This window comes from Dromiciops gliroides, chromosome 3 (assembly GCF_019393635.1).
Source record: "Dromiciops gliroides isolate mDroGli1 chromosome 3, mDroGli1.pri, whole genome shotgun sequence".
Lineage (NCBI taxonomy): Eukaryota > Metazoa > Chordata > Mammalia > Microbiotheria > Microbiotheriidae > Dromiciops > Dromiciops gliroides.
Window position 1 is genome coordinate 640,364,123 of NC_057863.1, and position 22,797 is coordinate 640,386,919.

At 46.9% G+C, this 22,797-nt stretch overlaps 1 protein-coding gene across 2 annotated transcripts in view; it reads left to right on the forward strand.

The window, feature by feature from the left end:
• SDF4 (stromal cell derived factor 4) overlaps positions 1 to 22,797 on the forward strand; it is a 47,904-nt gene that overhangs the window by 3,878 nt on the left and 21,229 nt on the right. For both annotated transcript variants that reach the window (XM_043995000.1, XM_043994999.1), the window contains exon 2: positions 6,031 to 6,390. In XM_043995000.1, coding sequence (XP_043850935.1) covers positions 6,086 to 6,390 — 305 coding nt within the window. In that variant the 5' untranslated portion in view covers positions 6,031 to 6,085. The remainder of the gene's footprint in view (positions 1 to 6,030; positions 6,391 to 22,797) is intronic.

Below are 22,797 nucleotides of genomic sequence, written 5' to 3' on the forward strand. Positions count from 1 at the left end.
TTTGATTTTTAATTTTAAACTAAAACTATTTTAGAAATTACTACCAAGTCACTGAACCCAGTTCACTTCAGTTTACTCATCTGTAAAATGAGCTGGAGAAGAAAATGGCCAACCATTCTGGTATCTTTGCCCAGAAAACTTCAAATGGGTCACAAAGAGTCAGACTGAAAGGACTTGCCTAGGGTCACACAGCTGTTGTCTGAGGTTGGATTTGAACCAGTCTTCCTGGAGTGACCCTCCCTGCCCTCAAGGTGCTTACTTTGGGATGGGCCGACTTACCTAAGGGTTGAGGGAAAAGTCTCCCCCCACTCCCCCCTTGGTAGTAGCTGCAAAGTCTGGTAGTCCAAATCAGGAATGGAAGGGGGCTAGAGGCCTTAGGGGAAATGTCCCTGGTGGAAGGGGACTGGGGGGTATGCCAGGGTGCGCAGGCAGTGAGTCGTGGTGGGGAAGGCTGTTGAGCAGGAGGCAAGCCCTGAGAACCTGGGCTGTAGGTCACAGGACGGGGAGGAATGGGAAGAGACCCAAGGATGGGACAAGAGAGCAACACGATCAAATTGATGTCGGGAGCTAGGCGAGGAGGTGGCCTTCATCTTGTCCAGTGCATCCCTGTCCCAGAATCCCTTCTGTGCCATCCCCAACAGATTGTCAGGGAGTTAGGGCACCTTTTCCTGGTCACCCTCTTCCTGGTAATAATCCTCTCATTTCCTTGCTTAAACAATGAACAACTTATGCTTTTTTAAAAAATCAGTCCAATCTCAACATACACTCATTGAATCCTTTCTTGTTAGAGTAATTCAAGCCAAACCCATGGCCCAGAGTGACTTGGAGTGATGTTTACAACCTGTTCCCCCTCCTGAGAGGGGCGAGGGGCCACAGATAGTCCTTGGAAGGCCTTAGCATTGTTTTCACTCATATTATAGCAGGTTCTGTCGTATTCTCTTGGTTCTACTCTCTTTGGTCTTTTCCATATTTCCCCAAATTCTTCAAAATGGATGTTTCTTAGGGTAAGTAGTACACTCAGATTCCATGACTTTCATCTACGGTTCAGTTAAATCTCAGGCATGGATTGGGTCCCAAAGTCAGGCTCCCATCGAGTCAAAACTACCCTAGAGAATCCATTAAAGAAAAAATCCTCTGGAAAGGACTCCCTGTGTAAGTGTAATTAATTCCTGTAGGGCCGTCACGCCTCCCCATGACTGTTCCTGCTTTGCCGTGAACATGAGAGGAAGTTCAAGAACAGCGCAGGGGGCTTCCTGCTGACAAGGCCAGCCCCAGGCTACCCTTCTCCTGGGCTCCACCAACCTAAGCAGAGGAAAGTTAGATTGCGGATGGCAAAGAGTCTAGGATCCCATCCTGGGAGGTGCGAGGGAGCAAGCCAGCAAGCAGCATGTTCACCTATCCCCCGGCACACACATGCTGGCTGTGGATGTATTTCAGGGGGCCTGTGAACTTGAACTGGGAAATAAGGTTATAGTTTTATTTTCACTCCCCTAACTGAACTGTAGCCTTTCCTTCAATTGTTCAGTTATGAACGACACAGTGTCCCGAGGAGCCTGGCGACACAAAGGACTGACGCTTATGGAGCTGAGTGGTGGGCGGCCTCCTCCACATGTAAATTATCCCCCTCCCCCACCCCATCTAGTTGAAATTTACGTGAGTTCGGGGGCAGAGCTGAGCTGTCATTTGTTCAGTCCTTTCCGCAGTCAGAGAGGCGCCTGCAGTTTCCTATTTGCTTGTGCTCCAGTGCTATGGCATTATATGTTATTGACCTCCTTGGGGGTGTGAACCTGGACCTGCCGGTGGGACACGGGTCACAGGCTGTGATCGGCAGCTTAGTGGTGGTGGCTCTTTGAGATAACTCCAGATTACTGCACAGAAGGCCCAGGCCAGTTTCCAGTTCCAGCCACGGTGTATTCGTGAGTGTGCCTGTTTACCCACAGCCTGGCCAGCAGAACTCTTTTTGTCCTTCGTAGCATCTTTGTCAATTGAGTATGAGGTGAAACGGTGGTTCCATTTCCCTCTGGTGATTTGGGGCACTCTTTCTGTGATTGTTAACAACTGGCATTGATTCTCTTGGAGAATCAGCCCTTCTTCAGCTCTGGGTTACCGGCTTCCTCCCTGCACTGGTGGTTTTTCTCTAGGTCATAGATCATGGACTGAGTGCTGCGCAGCTTTCAGAGCATGCCCACCAGCCCAATACTCATCTTACAGATGGTTAAAATGAGGCTTAGAGGTGTCAGAGGAGTAGCTAGATGTCACAAAGCCAATAAACAGCTTGTCTGGTCTTCAGTCAAGTGTATGCCGAGGCACAGGATCCCTGAATCTGGGAGTTGGTGGGGACCCCTGTAGCTCTGATCCTGTGGGTGCCCCCCCCCTCCCCCTTCACTTGCTGTAACGTACCAGGCCAGGGGTGCTCTTGCTTTTTTGCCCCTGATTTGGCTTCCTAAAGCTACACACAACTCCTTCCTCCCTGTGACAGCCCTTCAAATGCTTGGCGACCACACTCATCTCCTTCCCACTCCCACCCTGAATTTTCTCCAAATTTGTCACGTGACTTGGACCCCACTGCCTTGCTTGACCTCCAGCTCATCCCTGCCTTTAGATCTCACCGTATGCTGCCCATGGACGAGGTCTGACCAGGACAGAAGGTGGTGGGGCTGTTGCCTCGCTTGTCCTGAAGCTAGATTGCTGTTGTCATAACAATTGTCCAAGGGTTTGTGGACAGCTACTGCTGCCAGTTGTGTGTATCAGCACGCAGAGATGTTGTAAAAGTGGTTTATTACGTGTTGAACACAGACCCTCTGGTACACAGAAGCCAGGTGGTCCTGAGCAGCCTTGAGCAAGGTTATGGAGGTCTGCCTTAGTTCCAGCAGGGTGGATGCTGTGCAGTTTCACAGAGGGCAGTAAAGGCTTATACCTCAAAGAGCAGAGAGCAGAATGGGAAGCATTGCACCTGGTGCACCTGCGGCCTGATCAATAAACACTGGGGATAGAGCTGGGATTTGCAGACTCACCATTCGTGGCAGGGCTGTGGTGGGTGGGTCAGTCATTAAACATTGATTTAGTGCCTGCTGTGTGGCAGGTGCTGTGCTTGTGCTGGGGATACACATACACGTGTATAAAAGACAGCCCAGCCCTTGAGGAGTTTGGACAGTCAGTCCCCTCAGAAGCTGGAAGGGGGTGACAGGTGGTGCTCCTTTCTGACGTAGGGACCTGCAGGAAAACTCAGAAATAAGCTAATACAGAAGAACTCTACACTGTTGATGCTACTGCACATGGGGTTGGCTTTTTTGGCTGCCTCATGACCCTGCGCTTGCAAGCCCACTAAAATCCCCAGATTTCTCTTTTCTTTTTTTAATGGCTGCTGTTTAACCATGCTTCCACTTCTCTTTGGTTCCTGTCCCTCCCAATTTTCGGTGATCTTCAGATGGGATTAGCATGCTCACTGCTCTGCCTTGAACCAAGACATTGACAAAAGTGTTGAACATCACAGGGCCAAGGATAGACTCCTGGGTTGTTACCCCACTAGAGACCTAGGGCTGACATTGACTAATTCCTAATGGGGGGGGGGGAGAAAAAGAGAGAGAGAATGACTATCACTGTGTATTTGTAGCAAGTCAGGATCTTGTATCATTTTGTCTAGGAGGGGAAAAGGGAGGGACTGCTGGGAGCCTGATACATGGAGGAAAACAAGTTTTAGTAACTGTTTATTTAATCTGATGTTACAGCAGTTAAACAGGAGGCACAGAGATACATCCATCACAAAATGTATTTGTTGTCACAGGAGAAGCTCTACCTCTGCTTTTGAGACCTTTATCTTAGGAAAGATTAATGAGGCTTTTGGGGCTTCCTATCACGGGGGCTGAGGGACTCTAGTTGGCCCTCCCACCCTCAAATCAGCACCACGTGGCTTTGGGACCTTCGGGGCTGGAATGAAAAGGGAGGGAGGGGCTCTTTTGGGTGGGTATAGAAAGAGCCAAAGCCTATAGCCAGAGGGGCAGGGGCAGAGAACAGAATCACTCCCAAGTAGCTGCATTTTTGCCTCTTGGCCTGGGATACTTGTCTCCCCAAAGCCGCAGGGCTCCACATTTTAAGCTGCAAATGAGGCTTATTCTGAGCCAGAGTCACAGGATTCCAGAGCTGGGAATCTTTAGTTGGGGGGCTCCCACTGCCTCCCAAGGTAGCCCAGTCTGTGTTAGAGATAAGCTCCTGGTGGGGTTACATTTGTTTTCTAAAATGAAGCATGAATTTGCTTCTTTGCAGCTCCCCCTGCTGCCCTTGGGGGCCAGTCTGAATGAGGCTGAATCCTGCTTTGGGGGACTTCAAGGAAGCTGTGATAGCTCTGTGTCTGTTAGGGACTTCCATGAACCGAGGGCCCTTCACCGGTCCGGTTGCCTTCCTGTGTGTGTCAAGACATGGTGCTCAGAAGGGAACAAAACACTCCAAGGACCAGCTACAGTGCTACTAGCTTTTCCTTCTTCTCTCTTAACGCAGCCTCCAGGGGCACGAGGTTATTAATTTAGCTCTTCTGCCTACCGACTCCAGCTTACTGATAAAAGGGCCACACGCAGGTCTTGGGCTCCTGTTGGAGCCCTTCCCAGCTCCTGTGGAGCCGCCTGTGACAATGACGACGATGACGACGGCTCTTTGAGGCCGTCTGTGGAATTGGGCTCTCCCCTGGTCAGCATCTCTCCCTTTTCCTGTCAGAGTAGCAGGAGATAAATGGAAAACTGAGCAGCGTGTAATGATTACTGACTGACTGAGCCTGGCCCTGATGGTGAGAGGGGAGAACGCATTGCCTTCTCTGGAGAGTGGCCAGACTTGGCTGCTGTGCTGGCCCGGGTGTCTGGTGCTTCTCCTCCCTCCCTCCCTCCTTCTTTCTTTCTTTCTTTCTTTCTTTCTTTCTTTCTTTCTTTCTTTCTTTCTTTCTTTCTTTCTTTCTTTCTTTCTTTCTCTCTCTCTCTCTCTCTCTCTCTCTCTCTCTCTCTCTCTCTCTCCCCCTCTCTCTCTCCCCCTCTCTCTCTCCCTCCCTCCCTCCCTCTCTCCCTCCCTCTCTCCCTCCCATGGTAGGTGCTTAACAAATGTGGATGGATGGAGGATGGAGCGAGACGGTGGCAGAGTCAGGAGGAAGGTCAGGTGCTGTAGGGAGTAGTTCAAGATTTGGTAACCATTTCCCTTTGAAACAGCAGAAGAAATTTATAGCACATATTGTAAGTCCTTCCCCCCCCCTTCCCCAAAAGTCCTTTGTTGTTGTTGTTGTTTTGGGGTTTTTTTTGTGGGGCAATGAGGGTTAAGTGACTTGCCCAGGGTCACATAGCTAGTAAGTGTCAAGTGTCTGAGGCTGGATTTGAACTCAGGTCCTCCTGACTCCAGGGCCGGTGCTTTAGCCACTGCACCCAAAAAGTCTTTTTTAAAAGACAAGAAAGTTTCACATGGTGAAGAGCCAATATTCTTAACAGCTATTATGATTTGACGCTATTTCCATGTCTTTTTCTCTCAGAGTCTTGGTCACCCCCACCCCCCTGCCTAGAGTAGCACAGCCCATTTATATTCTCAGGAGGCCAGTCTCTGGTACTTGTGCTCCACCCCCTTGGGCCGGCTGGCTCCTGACCTGTGCCTGCAGCCCTCCCAGCTGACTCGGGCCCTGTCCCTGGCAGATAGGCTTTGGGGAAGGACTTTGTGGCTGGTCCTTGTGCTTTGCCCTGTCTAGAGCGCCCACCCGTGGCATCTGGGTAAAGAGCGGTAGTTAGTTATAAATAAACTGTGTTTGGGAGAAAGTGAAGTGAGTGAGCTTGACCCTTCTCTTTCAGCTGAGACAGGCCCTGGCCCCAGGAGGAGGCCTCTTGTTTTCTGCTTTTGACCCTGGCTCAGTTGATGCTCCTTGTTTGAAGAGGTTAAACACTGGGGTACCTGGGGTTCCCTTGTGGGTCTGTTTATGGGTCTCTGGTTGACCAAGGCCCCTGTTCGGAGCAGTGTGAGCTTTCACTGGGGCCTTCCAAGAGCTTTGATGTCTCATTTTTATTTTGGCAGCTCATTGGATCCTTCCTGGAAGATACTTGAGATCACATTAAACATCGGGAAGAAAATGGTGTCCAAGCAGGCCTTCCTCTGCAGCCTGGGCTCCGTCTACCTGTCTCTGCTATTTGTTTTCCTCCTCATGGATGTTTACGCCAGGCCTGCGAACAACTCAGCCTTAAAGGACAAGGGGATGGACAAGGATGAGAATGAGATCCTGCCCAGAGACCACCTGAACGGGGTCAAGATGGAGATGGACGGGCACCTGAACAAGGACTTTCACCAGGAGGTCTTTTTGGGGAAAGAGATGGAGGAGTTTGATGAAGATTCAGAACCACGGAGAAACAGAAAGAAGCTCATGGCGATCTTCGCCAAGTAAGTCCTAGGGCGAGGCCTGCAGTTTGCAGTTTCTGTTTCATGTTTCTAAGTGTTGCTGTGGTCATTGGGAGCCATTGGGCACTTTAGGAGAAAGAAAGAGTTCGGGGTTTGGAGTCCAAGAACTGGGTGTGAATCCTGCCTCCGGTGACCTCAGGGCCACTTCTGAGCGTCAGGTCCTTCTTCCTCTGTAAATATCGCACTACCTGAGCCAGCTGTGGGGGGTGAGGGATGTAGACGGCAAGCATCAAAGGGCCGGCCTTACTCAAGCCACTAGGAGGTTATGGATCCACATCTCTGACAGATCTCAGCCTCACTGGGAGACTTCTCTTCAATTTGGTTTGGCTTTATTTGTTTTTAAAAAACAACAGATGTGTTTATTTAAAGCTCTGAGTTCCAAACTCTGTCTCCCCTCCCTCCCCTCCCTCCCCTCCCCCTTCCTGAGGTGGTAACCAATCAGAGACAGGTGATACCTGCGCCATTATGTAAAGCAGGGGCGTGTTAGTCCTTTTAGTGAAGCACTTACTGGGTTCCAGGCTCTGAGCTGGGTGTGAGAGGTACAAAGTGAAAGACAAACCAGGCCTTCCTTGGATAGACGAGGAGGAGGAAGAAGAGATGGATGGATGGAGGAGGATTCACGATGATTCGTGACCAGGAACTGTGCTCAGCTCTTTTACAAATGTTATCTCATTGGATCCTCACACTGACCTCGGCAGGTAGCTGCTGTTATCTCCGTTTTATAGATGAGGAAACTGAGGCAAACAGTGGCTAAGTGACTTGCCCTGAGTCACACAGCTTTAATTTCCCAAGACACAATTTGAATTCAGTTCTTTCTTGACTCCTGATCCAGCAGTCTATCCATTGCTCTCTCTAGTTGCTTCTTTTTTTTCCATAAAAGTATTTTATTATTTTCCAGTTACACGTAGAGATAGTTTTCAACATTTGTTTTTATATAAAATTTCTAGTTTCAAATTTTTCTCCCTCCCTCCCCCCCTCCCCAAGTCAGCAAGCAATCTGATATAGGTTATATAAGTACAATCACATTAAACTTATTTCTGCATTCTTTCTAGTTGCTTCTGAATAGAATTGATAAGTACAATGTAAAGTAATTTGGGGAGAGAGAGAGCGAGCGCGCGAGCTCGTGTCAGAGGTGTCGGGCTGCCTATGGAAAAGAAGGAGGGCATTTAGAAGGGGTGGGTGCGGTGATAGCTGCTTGTGGGGAGAGTGTTGAGTTTGGGGATAGGCGCTCGTCCAGTTTTGTCTGTGAAGGAGAATAGTGTTGAATAAGGCTGGGAGCCAGTGAAGGGTTTTGAGCAGGGATGGACCTGGTCAGTCCGTCTGCAAACATTTATTTAGCACCTATTATGAACAGTCTCTGTCCTCAGGGAGCTTGCAGTCTAATGGGGGAGACCACAAGCAGACAAATAGGGATAAGCAGGCTGTGTAATAGTCTCGTGGGATGATTGAAGAGGAGACACACGATGGAGCATAGTTAGAAGGGTTAGCCTGCTAGGGAGGAGGGCCGCTTCTTCTGAGAGGCCGGAGCTCAGGAGTAAGCCCTTGGATGATACGGAGCAAAGTTTCTCAAACTGTGGGTCCGAAGAATTTGGCAACAGTGAACCTACTGGGGCAGCTCGGTGGTGCAGTGGGTAGAGCACCGGCCCTGGATTCAGGAGGACCTGAGTTCAAATCTGGCCTCAGACACTTGACACTTACCAGCTGTATGACCCTGGGCAAGTCACTTAACCCCAATTGACCCCCCCCCACACACACACACTGAACCTAACTTACATGCCATATACCTGGGGGTCAAGTAAATTTCTTGGGTAAAAGGGGTGGCAAGTGGGAAAGTGTAAGAAGCCCTGCTCCAGAGAAGGGAGGGAGCCCCAGGGCAGTTGCTAAGGGCACAGTGATAATCTTATTGGGGAGATTACTGAGATTGGGAGAGCTGACTGATCACATAGTAGACTGTGACAGTTTCCTGGTTCCTCAGTTAGCATTTAGCAGTTTGAGGTTGGGGGAGAGGGCTGGCTTGCTCTGGCTGGCAGGTGGGTCAGACTAGGACAGACTTAAAGGGCCTGGGACAGTGCAGAGTTTCTCTGGCTAATTCTCTGGTCAGGATTGTGAGGGGTAGAGGTGATGGACAAGGAATGGAGGGGTGAAGAGGAGCTAGATGAGTGCCCGGCACACAGGATCTTAATGAATGCTGATTGATTGAGGAGGATTGCTGAGCTCCACTTGATCTCTTCATGCCGTTTGTACAAGTTCTTCCAGGGCATGGGCTCCTTTTGCTATTTTTTTCTCAGTTGAGAACCTTGGCCTCATTTTCACAGAAACACTTGTGGCTATTCTCCGAGAGCTCCTGCTTCTCCCCTCAATCTCCTCATCTCCCACCACTCACAGGCCTCCCTCACTCTCCACTTTGACACCTTCTTGCCAAGGCAGACCCTCTACTTGGCCGCATGGCCCCATTCCGTTCTGTTCTCTCTAGGTTGTCCCACTGTCCACCTCACTTTCTCACTCTTCAAACTGGCCAGCTGCTTCCCTGCTGACTCCGTCCGTCCTCACTAGCTATTGTCCTATATCTCACCTCCTTTTGGTGACTGAATTCCCTAAGAAGGCCTTGTATGATTGGTGCTTGCACTTCCTCTCCTCCCACTCTCTTCTTAATTCTCCACAGTTTGGCTTCTGACCTCATCATTCAACCAAAACTGCTCTCTCCAAAGTTACCAATGATCTCTTTTAAAATAAAAAAAAATGTTCATTTTAATCAGCCAAATCCACCTTTTTCCCCTCCCATCCTACCCTATCCCTCTTAATTGAGAACAAAAAAACCCCCAAAACCCTGCTATAAACACATGTAGTTGGGGGCATCTAGGTGGCGCAGTGGATAAAGCACGGGCCCTGGATTCAGGAGGACCTGAGTTCAAATTCGGCCTCAAACACTTAACACTTACTAGCTGTGTGACTCTGGGCAAGTCACTTAACCCTCATTGCCCCCCGAAACAAAACAAAACAAACAACCCCCCCAATACATCCTTTAATATACCCTCCCTCTGATTCTCTCATTCTCTCTTTGCTTCCATTTTCCTGCTGAATGAAATTTACTTCTATCTGTAGCTGTGTGTGTGTGTGTGTGTGTCTGCTTCCTTCATTTGATCAATTCAGATGAGAGTAAGGCTCAAGTATCATCTGCTTCTCTCTACCCCTCTCTACTCCCCATCCCTTTAATGCTTTCCTTTGAGATAATCTTCAGTTTATCCCCTATGTCTCTTATTTATACCTAGTGGTTTGCGGGGCTAGCTCGCCATGTTCACTGTGCCGTTTTCTTGACACCAGCACACCCAAGCCAGTGAAGGCCAGCAGCACCAAAGCAGCCACCACCACCTCATACATAGGATACAACTGAGAGTTCTCTGGGGATTCCACCTTCTCGCTCTGTACAGCTTCTCTTTTGTAGGGCATGCTAAGGTTCCCCATCGGAGCAGCCCCCAGGAAGGCTGCCACATCTGCCGCACTCGGAAGACACTGGGAGGATGACTGGATACATTGATGATTGTCAGTTTCCAGGTGCACAATTGATCCTTTCACGTCCCTCTGGTCCAGCTCCCTCTGCTGCCTCCTTCCAACTCGGGAGTAAAGAGAAGTCTTCAGTTTATTGAAGACAGTACCAGGCACATCAGTCCAGCTCTTGGCAGATCTCGATGTAGTGCTTTTTCAGCTCCTCTGCATTGCCATCGAAGGGGAAGACCATGTACTCCCCCTTGGCATTCTTCTTGAAGACCACATTGGTGTGCAACACTCGGCTGAGCTCCTGAAGGAAATGGAAAGAGTTGTTCAGGTTTTCTGGAAGCATGAGCACCACCCTGTTAGACTGGGAGTGCCTTGAGGGCAGGCTCTGTGCTTTTGCTTTACTTTCCATCCTTAGGCTTTTGCTGGGTACTTAGTAGTTACTTAGTAAGTGCTTATTGATGGACTTGTTTTAATGGTGGCAGAACAGTGAAGGGGTGATGGCTCTGAGGTATTACACCCTGCCCCGCCCTCCCAAGTGGGTAGCTTAGGTAACCGGTGATGTTTATGCAAAATCCTCTTGCACCAAGAATCATTTGAAGTTGGGCTTCTAGCTTTTGCAGGATTCCATAAACTTCATTTTCCAAGAATCATTGGATTAGGAAAGAAAAGTATTAGCTACATTCATATTTAAAAAAAGAAAACACACCATGCTTAGTGGTGTTTTTGAGCAAAATATAAAATGTTTAATTTTTTAAAAGTTGCAGACATGTTATTGTAAACCTTTAAACAATAAATCCAGTTTTCATCAAATTCCTTGCTGTTTTATAGTCAGTTAAAGGGGACAAAAGGGAAATAGAGAGGAGGAAGCAACCCAGGTGGAGAGATACTAAGAAAGGCGATGAGATGAGCCAGCATTAGGCTTTGGCCGCTAGACCTTGGCCAGGCTCTCTAGAAAGGGGGAAGCAGCTAGGGGCCAAGGAGCTCTAACAGACCTTATCCTTGAGTTCTGGAGACAAAGCACAGATGTGTCAAAAGTGAGAGTGCTGCTGGACATGGCAGTAAAAGAATTGTCATGAGGCAGTGTTTGTTTGTTGTTCAGTGGTTTCAGCCACATCTGACTCCTATTCACCCCATTTGGAGTTGTCTTGGCAAAGACTTTGGAGTGGTTTGCCATCTCCTTTTTCTGCTTGTTTTACAGATGAGGAAACTGAGGCAAACAGGGTGAAGTGACTTGCCCAGGGTCATATAACTAGGCATTATCTGAGATCCCATTTGAACTCCGAGCTTCTACACTGCAGGTCCAGAGCTCTGCACTATGGCACCCCCTAGTGCCTAGCCACGCAAATCTCCACATGAGCTGGCTTTGATGCTCAGCAACTGGAATAGGTGACTTGTCTGTGAAGAGGCAAGAGGAGGGGGCACAGGCTTCCTTAGGGGCCCCTGGAGCCCAGCTCCCTTTCCTCTGCCTCAGCTCATCTTCAGCACGTGGTGCACTAGGGGTGCTTGGCTGCTGCTTCCCTTACTCCCCATTCTGGCCAAGAGCGTGCCTGTAAAGGGTTTTGTCCACGTGGTTCTCGTCCTCCTCCTCTGTCTCTTTGGGGCCTTCGCCTTGGACTGGTATCTAGGCCCCAGGGGAAGCACAGCTTGGTGGTTTTGGCATGCAGCTTGGAACAGTGACTCTGAAACTCATTTTCAATAGCTAACGCTAACAGCCTTCTCTGGAAACTGAGGAGAGTCATATGTCTTTATTGAAGACAAAAGTAATTTACTTGAATGTAGCATCTTGTAACACCACCCCCTAAAATGGGAAGCTCGGCTTTTATAACCACCGTGAGCCTAGACTGTGTGATCCTAAGTCACCTGCTGGCTCCGGGCCAGATGACCTTTAGCCAAGGCTGGCTTGGGTCTCCAGGTCAGAAGGCCTCTGCCCCCTTGTTTGTGGTATCTGGTGCCATGTTTCGGACAATTGTCTGTCATCCTTTTTCCTACAGGTGTTACATTGATGAAATAACTGTTCAGCGGAAATTTGCCACAAGGTGGCAGTGATTTTCCCCATAGCATTTAAAACCAACAATTTCATAAATTTAAGCTTAAATGGTGTGGCATGGACTTTGAGGAAGTGCAGCAGTGTTTTCCACAAAAGGATTTGTCTCCCACTTAGAGGAGCATGTGCAAATAGTATAGAAAAGGGATTTTTATTGTTTGATGGTGTACTTGCTAAGGATGGTGGGGAAGGAGAAGCCAAGCATTTGAGCTTGACAAGATAGTCCTGTCTTTTGTTTTTATGTCACCTATATTTCTTTTTTTTTTTCTTTTTTCTGGGCAATGAAGGTTAAGTGACTTGCCCATATAGCTAGTAAGTGTCAAGTGTCTGAGGCCAGATTTGAGCTCAAGTCCTCCTGAATCCAGGGTTGTTGCTTTATCCACTGTGCCACCTAGCTGCCCCCTTCATCACCTGTATTTCCTTTTTCCTCCCTTTTAAAAAATTATCCATATAAATATTTTATTATTTTCCAGTTACATTTAGAGATCGTTTTCAACATTTGTTTTTATAAGATTTCTAGTTTCAGATTTTTCTCCCTCCCTCTCTTCCCTACCCTCTCCCCAAGACAGCAAGTAATCTGATATAGGTTATATATGTACAATCACATTAAACATATTTCTGCATTAGTTATATTATGAGAGAAGAATCAGAGCAAAAAGGAAAAACCTCAAAAAAGAAAAACAACAAAAACCCCAATAGAAATAGTATGGTTTGATCTTCATCTAGATTCCACAGTTCTTTTTTTTTTTCTGGATTTGGAGAGGATTTTCCATCATGAGTCCTTTAGAACTATCTTGTTCTGTTGTATTGCTGAGAAGAATCAAGTCTACCACAGTTTATCAACACATAATGTTGATGATACTGTGTACAATGTTCTTCTGGTTCTGCTCATCTCATTCATCATCAGTTCATGCAAGTCCTTCCAGGTTTCTCTGAACTCCTCCTGCTCATCATTTCTTACAGCACAGTAGAATTCCATTACATTCATATACCACAACTTGTTCAGCCATTCCCCAATTGATGGACAGCCCCTCAATTTCCCTTGCTACCACAAAAAGAGCAGCTATAAATATTATTGTACACGTGGGTCCTTTTCCCTTTTTTATGATCTCTTTGGGGAAAAGACCCAATAGTGGTATTGCAGGGTCAAAGGGTATGCATAGCTTTATAGCTTTTTGGTCATAATTCCAAATTGCTCTCCAGAATGGTTGGATCAGTTCACAGCTCCACAAACAATACATTAGTGTTCTGATTTTGCCACAGCTTCTCCAACATTTATTATTTTCCCTTTTTGTCATATTAGCCAATATGATAGGTATCAGGTGGTACCTCAAGAGTTGTTTTAATTTGCATTTCTCTGATCAATAGTGATTTAGAGCATTTTTTTTTCTTTTTTTCTTTTTTTTTTTTTTGGTGAGGCAATTGGGTTAAGTGACTTGCCCAGGGTCACACAGCTAGTAAGTGTTAAGTGTCTGAGGCTGGATTTGAACTCAGGTACTCCTGAATCCAGGGCCAGTGCTTTATCCACTGCGCCATCTAGCTGCCCCAGAGCATTTTTTTATATGGCAATAGATAGCTTTGTTTTCTTCATCAGAAAACTGCCTGTTCATATTCTTTGACCATTTCTCAATTGGGGAATGACTTGGGTTCTTATAAATTTGATTTAGTTCCTGATATATTTTAGAAATGAGTCTTTTATCAGAAGTACTGGCCATAAAAATTGTTTCCCAGCTTTCTGCCTCCCTTCTAATTTTGGATGCATTTCTTCTGTTTGTACAAAAACTTTTAAATTTAATCAAAATCATCCATTTTGCATTTCATAATATTCTCTCTCTCTTGTTTGATCATAAACTGTTCTCCTTTCCAAAGATCTGAAAGGTAAACTATTTCTTCCTCTCCTAATTTACCTATGGTATTACCTTTTATGTCTAAATTATGTACCCATTTTGACCTTATTTTAGTATAAGGTGTAAGATGTTGGTCTATGCTTAGTTTCTGCCATATTATCTTCCAGTTTTCCCTGCAGTTTTTGTCAAATACTGAGTTCCTATCCCAGAAGATGGAGTCTTTGGGTTTATCAAACAGTACCTTACTAAAGTCATTTACTACTGTGTCTCCTGTGCCTAGCCTATTCCATTGATCCTCCATTCTATTCTTAACCAGTACCAAATAGTTTTGATGACTGCTGCTTTATAGTATAGCTTCAGATTTGGTATAGCTAGCCCACCTTCCTGTGCATTTTTTTCATTAGTTCCCTTGATATTCTTGACCTTTTGTTTTATCATCTGTATTTCTTTTTTTGTTTGTTTGTTTGCAGGGCAATGAGGGTTAAGTGACTCGCCCAGGGTCACACAGCTAGTAAGTGTCAAGTATCTGAGGCCGGATTTGAACTCAGGTACTCCTGAATCCAGGGCCAGTGCTTTATCCACTGCGCCACCTAGCCGCCCCTATCATCTATATTTCTAACTATCCTTTTCCTTCCTACCCAGAGAACTATCTCTTGTAACAAATACATTTTTTTTTTTTGGTGGGGGCAATGAGGGTTAAGTGACTTGTCCAGGGTCACACATCTAGTATGTATCAAGTGTCTGAGGTTGGATTTGAACTTAGGTTCTGAATCTAGGGCCAGTGCTTTATCCACTGCGCTACCTAGCTGCCCCCTGACAGATAATTTTTAAAAAGAGGAAAAAAAATAGTCCAAGTAAACTGACCAGTACAGCAGCTGAGTCTGACAGTGTAAATGCAGTGTTTGGTATCCCTTTTCCCTCTTTCTCCCATCTACAAAAAAAGGGGGGAGGGGACCTTTTCTCACTTGTTTTTCAGGAACAGACTTGACAGAACTTGACTTGTGAGCTTAATGCTGTGACCTTCTAATTTCCCTTAGTAAGGGAGCACTCTCATGATGTGGTTTCTAAGAAGAGCAAAGGAGAGGGTAGTTCTTGGAAGAACAGGTAGTTCTTGCCACCTTCTGTTCATCTTACAGAAATGCTGTTCCTTGTTACATGTGGATCCCCGCACTTCGGAAGGCAGAACACCCTTTCCCATCAAGAATGACTGGCCCTTCATGACAGGACAGCAGCGCTTCTGCTCCACTGTGTGATTGCTTTGGACTCAGAGAAATTGATTTCTGTTCTGTCCAAGAATTTCATTTTATTCTTGTTGTCTGGTGCAGCAGCTCCCTTGGCTTCCTAACCCTCTCCAGCAGCATACCAGCATACCCCTAATGCAGTGCTGGCTGCATAGGGATGCTGGGTGAATCAGATCTTAGAGGCCTCCAGCCTAACCCATTCATGAGTAGACTCTCCCCTGCTAATCCCCGGTGAGTGGTCCTACAATCTTTACTTGGAGACCTTGCGTTTACTCCCGTTACAGAAAAAGACAGAGACAAACTTGTGAGCAACAATACATGATCAGGCAGGGCAGGCTTCAACACTGCCCTTTTCTGAAAGAGCATAGGACTTAGTCTCTGCCTCACGGTGAGGTTTATGGCTGTGTTGGCCAGAGTTCTTGAACCTTTCTTGGCTTTCCAGTGTTGGTGCGTGCATTGTCCTTCACTCTGGGTCGCTCCATACAAGTCTTCCCATCCCTTTCATCATCTCCTGTGGCCACTGTATTCCATTCAATTGTTCAGACAGGCGCCTTCCTAGCTTCCAGTTCTTGGCCACCACAAAAGGGACTGCTACCACCACTTCTGTGCATTTTGGGTCATCTCCAGCTGTGCTTAGGCCCCTGCTCCAGGTGTCTGCTGCCACCCACGTGTGCCAGGCACTGTGCTAAGCACTCTACAGTTGTGGTCTCATGTGGTCCTCACCACACCTTAGGGCAGGCACTGGCCTTTCCTCCATTTTGTAGATGAGGTATTGGGTTCTCTTCTATGACATTTAATCTCCACTGCTCTGGCCCATAGTTCTAGCTTGGATCATGATTGGCCCCTGGCTGCGCTCACATCTCCTAGCTTTGTGTCATCTGCAGATTTGATAAATTTGCCACCCATGCCTTCTCCGGAGTCATTGCTAAGAAAGTTGACTAACCCAGGAACAGGGAAGGGTTCTTGGGGCACTGCCCTGGAGACTTGTTCCAAGGGTCCAATCACTTGGCCTCTTCTATCTGGCTTCACGTCTCTGTCTCTGTCTCTCTGTCTCTACGTTGGCCTCCAGGATGGCATGGAAACCCATCCAACATCTGATGAAATTGAGGCTGATAGTAGCTATAAAAAGTAAAAGTCCACTGTGGCCTGTTATTATTATTATTTTTTAAAATTTTTTTTTCTTTTTGCAGGGCAATGAGGGTTAAGTGACTTGCCCAAGGTCACACAGCTAGTAAGTGTCAAGTGTCTGAGGCCGGATTTGAACTCAGGACCTCCTGAATCCAGGGCCGGTGCTTTATCCACTGCACCACCTAGCTGCCCCCAATGGTCTGTTATTTTTTAAAGCCCCCTTTAAATGTGGCTTTTAAATGTGTGTTGCTTTTCTCATACTCCTCACTGATGAGGAGGACCCTCCCTTCAGCCACCTACCCATTGATGGGCACCCATTTGTCTCCCATGTTTTGTTTCGGGGTCCATCCTGATACCACCTGATTTGAGCTGGGGCCATTCTGATAGCACCAGTCACCACTTCTCTTTCTCAGTGTTCTCAAACTGATCTTCCATTGACATGTCGAAGCCAGAGTTGTAGATTCCTGCGCTGCTGCTCTGAGATTCAGGCCATAGGCCTTTGGCCATCCTTTGAGTTCCTTCTGAGGCCCTTGGCTGTGACTTAGCCACTGCCCCTGCCAGCTGTTGTCATACCTTGTGAGAGCGTACTTGGTGACCTGAAGTCATCCCAGGCAGTGTGTGTGTTTTCTTACTGACTCCAAGCTCTCACCGACCTGTTCACAGTCTTCGTTCTGTCTTTCATAGTACAAAGAGTAGTGTCCTTGGCAGAGAAAAGGAGTGGAATCCAATGGGGGGTGGGGCGGGATGATTTAGTTTTGTTGGTGCTTTTTGTTCTTACATCATGGTCAATTAAAGACAGAAACAACTTTGTACAAACATGCTGTAGCTAAAGTAACAGAGAGAAGGCATCGGAATGAGGAGGCTGGGGAAATAAAAGATGGGATCTTAGTCCAAAGAGAACGCCCAGAGCAGAGAGATGGAAAAGCTGGGGCGCCCAGGTCCCTGGATTGAAGAGGACACGACGAGGAGGGAGGGGGGCAGGTGACAAAGGGCTTTTGAATGCCAAGCACTTTGTATCTGATCCTGGAGGCCGTCGTCCTGGGGTGGGGTGACGAGGGCAGGGTCAGAGGACAGAAGGGGGAAGAAGAGGTGACACAACAGGCCTTGGCAACAGCTTGGATGGGGGCAGGGAGTGAGGAGTCCAGGATGACTTCCGGGTTGGGAGCCCCAGGGATGGGAGGGGGACATTGTCCTCTACAGTGAGAGGGAGGGTTTGTGGGGAAGCTCATGAGTTCTGTTTTGGACACATTGAATCTAAGCTGACTATCAGACCCCCACCTCGAGATGTCTGAAAGGCATTTGGAGACGTGAGAAGGGACTTGAGCAGAGAGATTGGGGCAAGAAAGGTAGATTTGAGAATTGTCAGCCTAGAGACAGATGGTAATTAAATCGTACCACCTCGGACCCCCTGAGGCTTGGGGACAGTGCATCCTGGAAGCAGTGCTCCACTTTGAGAAGCACTTAAAAGTCAAGGAATAGGCTGGGAATATGAACAGACAGAAAACGATGCATGCGGACCATAGAAAGTTTCTTTGGTGACAAGGAAGATCAGATAGATGGTAATTAAATCCATGGGAACTAATGAGATCACCAAGGGAAAAGAGAAAAGGGCTCAGGACATAAAGTGACTAAAACGTCCATACCTGTTTGACCCAGAAATCCCTCTGCTAGGCATAGTGATAAGAAGACATGAGCTATGAATGTACATGCCCACATTTAGAACAGCATTTCTATTAGAGATTCACAGCATTGCCTATATGCCTGTATATGTCAAAGCATTTATAGCAGCAAGGAGACATTCACTGATTAAGGAACAGATGAACAAGTTCTGGTCGCTGAATGGAACGAACTATTACAGTACTGTAAGACATGATACATGTGCTGAAAATACAGTGACCAAGCTTGACTCCAAAGAAGAGGAGAGAAAACATCTCCCTCTTTAGAAGGAGGACTGTGGATGGGGAAGTCTGATGTTCTCTGGACTTTTCTGGTTTGGTTTAGTGTTCTTAAATTGGTTCTTCCCCCTCACCTCCCTTTTAAAGTTTGTTACAAGTGGCCATCCTCTGGGAAGAAGAGAGGTGTAGAGCACATTAAGAAATCTGGTGCTGCTGGGCAGCTAGGGGGCACAGTGGATAGAGCACCGGCTCTGGAGTCAGGAGGACCTGAGTTCAAATGCGGCCTCAGATACTTGACACTAGCTGTGTGACCCTGTGTAAGTCACTTAACCCCAATTGCCTCACCAAAAAAAAAAGAAAAAGAAAAATCTGGTGCTGTAACATTGAAACTTGTCAGTAAAAATTGATTTAAAAACAGGCGTCCTTCGCATTGACTCCCAGGTTCTTTATTTTGAGCCTTGTTCCTCCTAACACTTTTTATCCTTTTCATCTGCCCTTACCTCCATTTTCAATTTTTTACATCAAAGTTGGTCACAAATTCCTCCTGCTTCCACATTTCTTCTTTTACACAGACAGCTTCCCCCCTTTTTTCCTTAATGGAATTTGCTCTTTTTGTCTTCAGAATTTCATCTTGGTGTGGGGGGAGGAGAGGGAAAAAGCATTTATTAAGTGCCTGTGGCATGCCAGGCACTGTGCTAAGCACTTGCAGAATGACTTACCCTGGGAGGCAGGTGCTATTATGATCTCCATTTTACAGTTGAGGAAACTGAGGCAGACAAGGGTTAAGTGACCCATTTAGGGTCACACAGCTAGGAAGTGTCTGAGGCTGGATTTGAACTCCTAGACCGACCCACCTTGAAGCCCAGCACTCTGTGCTCTGTGATGCCCCCTACCTGCATCTTTCCTGAGCTGACATCTGAAGAATTGTAGGCCTTGGGCTTTCTTTCTCTGAGTGCTCTGAAATTGTGTCTCCCCAAAGCTGGAGTGGGTATCAGCCCATGCCGCCTCCTTTGTGAATTCTGAAATGGCAGGAGTCACTGAGATCACCCTCTGAGACCCGGAGACCCAAAGCCCTGAAGCTCCTAGAAGACTGAGCGAGTTTCATAGACTGTCTGGTAATTTGTAGGCATCTAACAAAGCTAGTGGATTGATATCCCCCCCCCCCCCCCCCCCCCGGGCCCGTTGGTTTCCTGCCTTTCTGTTGGTGAAGGAAGATATGATCCCTTTCCCTTGATCCCTTCTCCCCCTTTGGAGGAATGAGGCCATTCACACAGACAATACCAGAATGTTTGGGCTGCTTTGCTTTCAGGAAGGAGGGCAGGGAGTGTGTGTACTCTGTGCTTGTTAGCCCTGGGAGCACCAGCATGATGGGTGACATAAGAGAAGGGCTCCCACTGGGCTCCTTGAAAGCCCAGGGAGATCGCTGCTGAGGCACCCCCGGCAGGTCAGGTGGGGATCTCTTCATGGGTGACTGCAGGTATTCAGATTCTCTCCTTGCATCTCCTTGCAAAATTGTGTGAGGAAAATGTTTTCAGACTCTGGAGGTAGTTGGCTAGATGTTTAATGGCGTAGCTGAAATATCCTGTAATTTGTGGTAAAAGAAACTGAGATGAAGTCTTCTGAATTTGATTTATGCTTTATTTTCCCCATGGTCTGTTTTTAAAAAATTGTTTGTTGTTCAGCTTGTTATAGGGGAAATGGGGTACGGGTTTGGGTTAGGGGTTGGGGTTCTTAGGAATTCCTCTTTAAAGAATTACACCCTCTTGCACACAAAAGCAGTTAAAATAAGGTGGTAGTTTATTTAAGGGCAAGGGAAGGGAAGGGGGGGGAGGGAAACCATGAAAGAAATCCTTGGACTTCTCATGGGGAGATAGGCACAAAGCATGTGGCTCTGAGGTACCAATCTCCTCGAGCAGGAGACTGGCAGGTGCTTTTATAGGGGACTGATGGGGGTGTGACCATCTGCCTGTGGAAAGTTCCTTTAGTGAGGGAGGACCATCCCCCATTGGTGGTGGCCAGAGGAATTGGGTGAGGGGTGGATCTCTCAAGCCATCTCTCCAGGACACCAAGGCCGCAGCCACACCCAAGTTATCTCCCCAGGGGTAAGGGAGACCAGAATGAAGGCTGGAGGTTCCAAAGCTAGCTCAGTCTGATTTGGTTCCGCTTATCTCTCGAGGCGTATCTGTCCTCTGGTTTAGTTTCTCAAGGAGAAGATTCCTCAGTGTGCTCCAGAGAACTTCTGGGGGACTTTGGGCCCACAACAAGTTGTTTTGGTCACGTTCAACTCTTTGTGACCCCATTTGGGGTTTTCTTGGTGGAGATACTAGAGTGGCTGGCGTTTTCTTTCTCCAGCTCATTTTACAGATGAGGAAACTGAGGCAGACAGGGTGAAGTGGCTTATCCAGGGTCACACAGCTAGTCAGTGTCTGAGGCTGGATTTGAACTCTGATCCTCTTGCCTCCAGGCCCAGCCCTCTCTCTGTTGCACCATTTAGCTGCCCTTTTAAAAGTTTAGTCCATATCGACTTTTGCTAGATCAATGGTTTATGTTTCTTTTTTTTAATGTAATGAACATTTTTATTTATCGTTTTGGGTTCCAGTTTTTATCCCTCCTTCCCTCCCTCCCATCCTCCTTCCCTGAGGCAGTAAGCGGTCAGATACGGGTTACACATGTACGATTATGTAAAACATCACCATATTAGTCATTTTGTACAGAAACTTAATAGAAAAAAAATGAAGGTTTTGTTTTTTTTGACTGGACAGTGAGGGTTAAGTGGCTTACCTGGGGTCACACAGCTAGTGTCAAGTGTCTGAGACCATATTTGAACTCAGGTCCTCCTGAATCCAGGGCCGGTGCTCTATCCACTGTACCACCTAGCTGCCCCCAAAATGAATTTTCTTAAACACTGCAACTGGAATGAGGCCTGGGACACCATTTTTTTTTTTTTTCAGTGTAGATAAAGTACAGCCTGTATTCGATGAATGAAGGAATAGTGTCCACAGTCAGCAGCCTCTTGGAGCTTCTTTCTGAGGGATTTATGTTAATTTTTGTGGATGTTTGACCTTTGCCTTCAGAACCCAAGTAGATGCTGGCAGGGTTTTATTTCTGGTCCTTTGCAGAGCTCAGAAGGCCTTAGACTATTCAAAATACAGATGGAGAATTCTTATAAGATCCGAGTGAATTGGGTAGATAGCGTGACATCCCCCTAGAACCCCCAAACTCCCTGTCCCCTTGCTCTCCTTGCCCTAACCAGAAAGACCAGGCCCTGTGCTTAACAGCCTTTCGAGGATACCTCTCTCCCTCTATAACTTACCACCTCAGAACAAACCTGAGGAAGCTTGTTACCTGCTGGGTTTGTGCAAAAACTCCTTCCGAACTGTATTTGGTTCAGTCTGTGCCCCAAATTGTTGTGGTTGAGTGGTTGAGTGGGGTCGGTGAGTTAAGTAGGAGGAGGGTGGGAACAGTGTCTGCTGTTGTTTCTTTGTGGCCTTAAATTACTAAGCAGATTCTTGTTTGACTGTAGTTAGATGGGGAATTGATTTACAAATCATCTACTGAATGGATTCCCATCCAGAGTGAGCCTGGCATTGTGGCTAGAGAGCCAGTTTGAAGACAGCATGACCTGGATCCAGGTTCCTCCTTTGATGCACACTGGTTGTGTGACCCTGGACTAGTCAGCTATCTCTCACTGTTCTAGGCTACTAGGAACTCTCTTAGACTGTATACATTGCAGAGAAAGTGCCAATCTGTATTGCTAGCAGGAGTTTCCTCACTTACAATAATAAAGGCTAGCATTTATATAGCAGTGCTTTACATCGATCATCTCTGATCCTCACAACAGCTCTGAGAAGTAGGTGGTGCTATTATCTCCATTTTACAAATGAGAAAACCAAGACAGGTTAAGGGACTTGGCTAAGGTCATGCCACTAGGAAGTATCTCAGGTTGAATTTGAACTCAAATCTTCCTGAGTCCAGGCACAGTGCCCAGTCCACTCTGCTGGTTAGCTGTGCCAATAATGAACCAATGAAATCACAGGTCTATTCCCTTTTCCCTTATTCCTCTAATGCCATAGTCAGGATGAAAATGGGGAATAAGAATGCAGTTTTGTGGAAAGTGGAATTATCTACTACATTCCAAGTGGTTCCCTTTCATGCTGTGAAGGTAGTTTTACACTGTAATATAGCTGTGTGCATGCATGTGTGCGCACACATGTATGAGTGTGTGAGAGTGTATTTGTGTGAGTGTGTTTGTGCGCGCGCACATGTGTGTGTCTGTGTGTTTGGTGCACTTTGAGAACAGACAAGTTGATACAATTTAAGAAGAGAAGCCTGACTACAAAAGTGACTCTCCGTACTGTTCTTGTGGCGTTTCCATCTAAGGACAGATAGGCCCACTTGTTGACTGAAATTGTTCTGATCTGCTATCTGCTGACATTTTCACTTTGCTCATTACAGTCATATGTGGTTACTCTTGGAATTTTTTAGAGGTAGTGTGACTTTTAGAATGGAACCAGAGGTATTGCTGAAGAAATCCCCTCCCCTTCTGCCACCCCCTGAGAGTAGCAACAGGTAGGGTTTTAGAAATGGTTTGGGCTTGCTCAGGTGGCACCAGCATCAGAGGCTGGCCTTTCCTTGGCGCAGTTAGTCCAGGTCCAGCCTCTGAAACTCCGTTTTATGTCATCAGAAACTCCATTTTTATCCCCTCACCTGGTTAGGTATGTTCCTCTAAAGAGTGAACA